Source organism: Gadus morhua, chromosome 13 (assembly GCF_902167405.1).
Source record: "Gadus morhua chromosome 13, gadMor3.0, whole genome shotgun sequence".
In the NCBI taxonomy this organism is placed as follows: domain Eukaryota; kingdom Metazoa; phylum Chordata; class Actinopteri; order Gadiformes; family Gadidae; genus Gadus; species Gadus morhua.
Window position 1 is genome coordinate 16,435,442 of NC_044060.1, and position 7,812 is coordinate 16,443,253.

Here is a 7,812-nt window from a genome sequence, read left to right on the forward strand (position 1 = left end):
ATAACGGTTTTTAAATGCATTGGTGCCATTCAAGAACAACATTCACAAACAAATCAAATAGATACATGTTCTCAAACGGTTTTAATCAGTCATTTCCTATACAGCAGTCTAAATGTGGTTTAGGAAAAATAAATATATTTTTCATGATAATGTAGCGCTCAAATCTAGCGCCTTAATGGGCGATGTTTCTAGCCTTTGTGGGGATCATCTGGTTTAAGTTCAGATTCCTGGCTGGTTTCAGGCGCTTGGTTTGGCTGCTCCTCCTCCAGTGGCCTTGGTGGAGCGCCCTCCAGGTAGCTACGAAAGTACTCGTCAGTGTTGAGTTCTGGTTTCTTCAACAACATGTAGCATTTTGGAAAGTAGTAAGCAGCTACTAGTCCTATATTGCTTCCCAAACTGAAAATCATGTAGATGATGGACTTGAACTTATCGTTCAAGCCGGTATAGATCGGGATAAAGACCACCCAAATCACGCAGTAGAGCAGAGTGGAGAAGGTTATGTCCCTGGCTAGGTTATACTGATGGATGGGCTTCACCGCCATGAAGGTGCACATGAACGATATCAGGGCCATGCCTGTGTTAAAGCCTTGCAATAGGCCCAAACCTAGTAGCTCCACGGGACACACCAGGAATTCACTGACAAAGTGAATGTCCATATCGGCCAGATATTGAGACAGAAGAGGCACTGTTTGGGTAAACCAGCCACAGATCCCAGCCTCCACGCAGCAGCAAGCCAAGACAAGCCAGCCTTCCACGCGCTTTATTACATCCAGATGAGAGACAGCCTTCTCAGGGAACTCGGTCATATAAAACATCTGTGTGAAAAGGGGCAGAGGGAGTCATGCATTGTTTTTATTTTTTTGTTTTTTTTAAATGTGTTCATTGATTGATTGATTTAATTGGTTAACCAGTAGTAACCCCCTCACCCTTAGGGAAATGATGGTGATGGTTGCCAGGGCCACGGTTGGGAGGATGGAGTTTAGGGGCATCTGAAGACGACACACCATGTTCCCCGGCTGACCCAGGAAGAGCAACAGACTGAGGCAGCTGGCGCCAAGGCAGAGGAGAGCGAGACCACTCAGGAACCCCCCAGAGGCCTTTACCAGTGGGGTCCCTCTGTGCTTCAGGAACAGCGCCCCGACGCAGCTGTGGCACACTATGAGCATCAGCGCGGCAAACATCAGCCCCAGGGACTCGGGCTGGCTCCATGTCAAGTACTCAAAGGTAGGATCGGTGCAGTTTGTGCTGCGAACAAGTGACCACTGGCCTCTGGGGCACCTTCTGCACTGGATGTCATCTTAGAATATAGAAAGAGCACAATCAAAAGTAGCACTAATTGGTAGCCAAAAGCTAGCTCTATTGCCATCATGGGACCTCTAGCGACAACAAGAACCGATTACTGCTGTCATTAGAGTACAATTCATATCCATAAGCCTGTAACTTACCATTTATTGCCTGAAATGTGCCTGCCATGCAGTCAATGCAGTCAAAGCAGCAGGAATGAAAGCCTTTGACTCTGCGTACTTGGCCTGCCCCACAATTTGACGAACATGTCGACTGGGGGACCTGCAGCAGGGAGTAAGAAGTGTCGATTTCGTACATCATCAAAGTTCTATATACTATTTAAAACATTTAAAACATGACATTACCTGATTATCGTCTGTATGCCATTCCAGGAGGGATTTGTTCAGGGACAGACTGTTGTGATATTGTCCAACCGTTTTAGATTTAAAAATGCCATTTTCCCAAAACCATTCCACCAGAATGTATCCTAGGTCTGGGTTGCCACTGCTGTCAAAAGACATTTGTATACCATTCAATTCGAAGGTAGTTTTCCTCAGTTCTTTCATAAGCTGCAAAAGAAGATGGTAATGGGTTTTTATAAAACTATTTGGATTTTTCCATTTATTTTGGTTCCCTTAGTGTATTCGGGCATCAAATTATGTTTACCATCCAAGGATAGACTTTACTGTCCTCTGTCCAAGTACAGCTTGAAACATCACAATTCAGCAGTGTGTGCAACGCATGTGCCGCAGTGTAGACGGCAGCATACACACTAAAACCGGAATGCTGTATGTAAGTATTAGTTGCCAGGCTCAAATTTGCCGGGGACAAGTTTGCACATTGTGGGCATGGATCTTTGGAATGGGTGGCTCCTTGTGTCGGCTCAGGGTCATCAGTGGTTTGGCTTATTTTGGTAAACAGCTCTTCTGCATAGCTGGCAAACAAGGGGAGCGCCCCGGTGTTATCTGCAAGCCCGATAATCGTGCCGATGGTGTGCATGTTGTCCATGTTGGTCAGTGTAGAGTCAAGCGCCCAGGCAGTGCTGGCGATCCACACGGCAGTCATGTTTCTCTTCATCACCTGATCAGTATTCATACAAATGAAAAGGAAAAGATGAGACAAACCGAGAAACAGTCACATAACAGAAAAAAACAATTTTTACAATTAAACTCGCTCTGCTACAGGCATGACTAACCTCTTTAAAAAAGATTTCCGCAGAGATCACGCCCGAAAACACCACGACCACGCCCGCTTCAGTGATTTCAATGTTGTCCAAGATGATTTTGATCTCTGCGTACGGGTCTGTGTACACAGGGATCCGGCCCTTGTATGCGATGCAAAGGCTGGTGTTTTCTGACAAGGTGGAGATCTCCTGCAGGCCCTGCCGCCCATACTCATCGTCGCTGCCAACTATGACCAACCATTTCCAATCAAACTCTATAAGCAGCTGCACTATGGCCATCGCCTGCAGCCTGTCGTCAGGCACGGTGCGCATGAATGATGGGAACAGCAGATTGTCGCTGAACATGGTGCTGGTGGCGCCATAGCTGATCTGACGTTGCACAAAATACACATGTTTTTTTTATTGAACCTTTGTTTGACCAGTTGAAGTCTCTTTGGTATTTAAAACCTTGTTCGACATAGACCGGGCCAAGAAGCAGCATAAAACAACATACACTTGAATACAAAAGGTTACAAAACTAAAAGGGACAGGAAATGCACAGGCATAACCTCTTACAGTCTGCAGAATTCATACAAAGTCAGGTACAGGGCATTGTCCAATACCCTTAATAAATATTTATATTGGAGACAGCAGGGGTTAGGGTGTGTTACTCCAGGCCACCCTGTCTGCTCTTTGAAGGCCGTCCCTCACGGTCACTGTTTCTGTAGTCACTCACAAGGGGATTTACATAGAGGGTCTTCCTTAAATCATATCTAGCCATAGTAATTGTATTATAAGAAAAATTGAATCTGGCTCTATTGCATCTCAAGATGGGGATAGCAATGTTAATTGAGGAACATATAAATATTAGAGCTGTCAGTTAAACGCGTTATTAACGGCGTTAACGCAAACCAATTTTAACGGCGTTAAAAAAATTATCGCGCGATTAACGCAATTCTTTTTTTTTTTTTCTTTGGCTCAAAACAAAGAAGCAGTAGCCTGACTGCTATGTTCAAATGACATTTGTTCAAAGCAGTCGTTTAATTGCACTATAGGCTCTTTTTTTGTATCGTCCTGTTTTGATTAGTATATGCCAATGTTGTTATCAATAAAAAATCATTTGCACAAGGCAAGCCGATGCACTTCACCATGTTGATAAGAGAATTAAAATGAGAAGAATTATGGGACAAAGAAATCAAGGGATATTTAGCATAGAAAAATAATTTGCGATTAAACGCGATTAATCGTGAGTTAACTATGACATTAATGCGATTAATCACGATTAAATATTTTAATCGCTTGACAGCTCTAATAAATATATAATATAATCAATAAAAAAACTTCCATTCTATATTAAGATGACGACCATGGTGATTATACCACTTTGTAAACAGTGCTATCAAAGGGCAAACAACTGTTGAGATATCATTGTAATTAATTGTGTTCATACAAACAGGTACTGATATATATATATGTATACAACGGGGGACCTAAATCCAGCGATCTGATTGGTTCCCAACTGTTGTATAATGAGCGTATACATAACTGCTATGACGCCCGATCATTTTGTGAAAGTTTGCATATCACTCCGCGCCTGGAAGTAGAAACAGTTACAAAGTAAAACATGTGTTGGATGATGGAGAGCGTGTAAATGTTGTTACTCCGGGAGTGAGCAAGGCGATGGAGAGACTAACGAAAGCTTAGGCACACGGCGAGTGAACTGCTCCATAGGATAAATTGCCGGCGAACCGCTCTATCGGAGCCTTCTCTCGGAGGGACGCTAAAGTGTGTTGCATAGCGACCGTCGATGCATAGCGGCAGCCAGGAGGGACTACTTTTTTGTATTCTTTAATTAAACGGCTATTTTGACTTTCTTGGTTTCTTTTTAAATGTAGTTTGTCTATGACTTTCGTTTTGCCATAACAGTAACCGTTGTATAAAAGCAATAGATCACTTCAGTCAGTGGCATGTGCTCATTATACCACTGTGAAGGGGGTCGCCGGCCCTCCGCTGCGCGTCGGGGCCGGACAACGCCCCTTAACAGTGGTATAATGAGCACATACCACAGCCTGGCGTGATCTATTGCTTAATTATACAACGGGGGACCTAAATCCAGCGATCTGATTGGTTCCTAACTGTTGTATAATTATGGAGGTAGATTTGTGTCTTTATTATGCAATCAAAAATAATAGGTTTGAGAGCAAAACTTTCCACACTGCAATCAAAAAATAGATTTGAGAGCAAAACTATCGACACTGCAATCAAAAAATGTTTTATTGCAAGATAAATTAATGTGATAAAAAAAATATTAATGGGAATCCAAAAGTTTTGTTTGCAAACCCAAAAGTTTTGTTTGCAAATCCAAAAGTTTTGTTTGCGAATCCAAAAGTTTTGTTTGCGAATCAAAAAGCTTTGTTTGCGAATCCTAAAGTTTAGCTTGCGAATCCAAAAGCTTTGCTTGCTGTTGAGCTGAATCTCATGGGCGGGACCTACACCGAAAGATGTAAGACACGTCTCTATTGGCCAGTCTCGATCGGAGTGACAGCTTGGCAACATCCGAAAAGCCGCTGCCCCCCGACCGCCTCCAGAAGCAGATTGTCGGCCTGACGGACAGGGTGTTCGTTTGTGCCTCTCAATCCGCGGCGGCGGTCAACAACATCGCCCTGCTCTCCTCTGCCATGGTCTCCTTGTCGTCTCGTTACTAACTGTGGATGTTGCCAAGCTGTCACTCCGATCGAGACTGGCCAATAGAGACGTGTCTTACATCTTTCGGCGTAGGTCCCGCCCCCCCAGATTCAGCTCAACAGCAAGCAAAGCTTTTGGATTCGCAAGCAAAACTTTAGGATTCGCAAGCAAAGCTTTTTGATTCGCAAACAAAACTTTTGGATTCGCAAACAAAACTTTTGGATTTGCAAACAAAACTTTTTGGTTTGCAAACAAAACTTTTGGATTCCCATTAATATTTTTTTTATCACATTAATTTATCTTGCAATAAAACATTTTTTGATTGCAGTGTCGATAGTTTTGCTCTCAAATCTATTTTTTGATTGCAGTGTGGAAAGTTTTGCTCTCAAACCTATTTTTTGATTGCATAATAAAGACACAAATCTACCTCCATATATAATGAGCATATACATAACTGCTATGACGCCCGATCATTTTGTGAAAGTAACACTCCGCGCCTTGAAGTGGAAACCGTTACAACCGTTCTCTCGGAGGGACGCTAAAGTGTGTTGCATAGCGACCGTCGTGCATTTTGAAGGCAGCCAGGAGGGACTACTTTTTGGTAGTCTTTAATAAAACGGCTACTTTGACTTTCTTGGTTTCTTTTTAAATGTAGTGTGTCTATGACTTTCGTTTCGCCATAACAGTAACTGTCCGGCCCCGACGCGCAGCGGAGGGCCGGCGACCCCCTTCACAGTGGTATAATGAGCACAAGCCACTGACTGAAGTGATCTATTGCTTTTATACAACGGTTACTGTTATGGCGAAACGAAAGTCATAGACATGATCTATTGCTTTTATACAACGGTTACTGTTATGGCGAAACGAAAGTCATAGACAAACTACATTTAAAAAGAAACCAAGAAAGTCAAAGTAGCCGTTTTATTAAAGACTACCAAAAAGTAGTCCCTCCTGGCTGCCTTCAAAATGCACTACGGTCGCTATGCAAAATACTTAATTATATATATATATATATATATATATATATATATATATATATATATATATAAAAATATATATGTATATATATATAAAAATATATATGTTTATTATAATATATATATATATAATAAAAATCTACAAATACCATATCTAGAAAAACTATAATAATACTATGATAAACATATATTTTTTAATGGACCACATGGAGAGTCCTAGATCTCCGTACCTGGGGCATGAGAAAGAATCCCAGGAGGTTCCCGACGACAGTGACCATCTCTGAGGTGTACGGCCCGATAATGGCTGCCACCCTGGGCTCGTAGTCGGTGTAGTTACACTCCACTGCCAACTCCCCGGTGTCTTTGTCAGAGAGAAGATAAATGGTAGACTTGACAAGTGTGGCAGATTGAGAGCATGTGTCGAAGATTTCATAGCCGAGCTTGATCCCCGGCAGCAGAGCCTGGTTGGCGTTGATCTCATCCACAGTGTATTTCATGACGAGAGAGGCACCCAGGCCTGATGGTCTTAACCTGTTGGATCATAGACGCATGAAAGCATATAACTTTTTTCCCTTAAAACAACTTTGATTTATTTTTTACAAAGTTAACCTTAATTTCAGCGTCAGCCATATATTTTCAAATTATATTGGCAAAATAATGTACACGATTTTTCTTAAAAAAGCAAAACATTAATGCTTACTATACCGTTCACATGCAATGTCGTTTGGAGTCAACCTGTCACTCAGGTTGCTGGTTATACTGTTGATGGGGAAGAGCCCACCAAGCACAATGTCTCCTTGTAAATAGAAAAGGTTGGTAGAGACGTTCCCGAACCATGCATTTGAATTGTTACCAGAAGCCAGTCCAAATACCCAGCAAAGAGCAAGCAGGATGAACGCCCCAGCCATTCTCTAAGTCTTCTGGAGAGGGAGAGGAGAACAGCAGGGTTAGAGATGAACGAGGATAGTGCTCACATTCGGTGTGATCCGTGTGATCGTGTGATACAGGGAGGCTGTTGCATGACTGTGGGTTCATTATTGGTGTCCTCAGTGGTTATGTAGATGTCACCCAACGGCTAGACATATTTACATACAAGGATTCCTAAGAATTTACCGGATTAGTGGAAATGCATTAGTGAATACAGTTGATCTCAGAATGACATGCATTTATAACCCTTGTCGTGGAACACATCATAATAATAATAATAATAATAATAATAATAATAATAATAATAATATAATCGATAATATTAGGGTAATTTGACCACTTGGGTGTGTCAGCAGTGTCAATACACATGTGTCATATTGGGTCCATTTCATTTATTTCTACCAGAACACCAGCATCCGAGTCGCTCCGTCACTCCTGGTGCACTGGCCTTATTAAATGGAATAGACCCATAATTGGTGTTTTCAGCTACACCTGTGTTTACCCCGCCACGGCACCAATCCAATCTCAAGGTATTGCCGTTGCTTCCTTGTGCTTGATTCCAGATAAAAGTAGTGATAAAATAGTTTTGTATGTGATTTGATATCGGGTTACAAAACATATAACATTCGGGGGGTTGTGGACCTTGAACAACCACATACACCAATCACCACGTTTAATAGGCCACAACTACAACATTGTACCATCGTCACTCCCAAAATGAGTGACATTAGGCTTGGATGGGCTTCTGGGACCTGCACATTCTACTAAGATAAAAGA

At 42.2% G+C, this 7,812-nt stretch overlaps 1 protein-coding gene across 1 annotated transcript; it reads right to left on the reverse strand.

Annotated features, from left to right (window-relative positions):
- Positions 1 to 113: 113 nt before the first annotated feature.
- On the reverse strand, positions 114 to 7,016 carry tas1r3 (taste receptor, type 1, member 3). Its single transcript, XM_030375363.1, has 8 exons — positions 6,814 to 7,016; positions 6,339 to 6,639; positions 2,480 to 2,836; positions 1,951 to 2,364; positions 1,650 to 1,853; positions 1,446 to 1,566; positions 927 to 1,297; positions 114 to 815 (listed from the first exon to the last, which is right to left on the reverse strand). The coding sequence occupies exons 1-8, from the start codon at positions 7,014 to 7,016 to the stop codon at positions 189 to 191; spliced, it is 2,598 nt and encodes an 865-aa protein (XP_030231223.1). The 3' UTR covers positions 114 to 188.
- Positions 7,017 to 7,812: the final 796 nt, after the last annotated feature.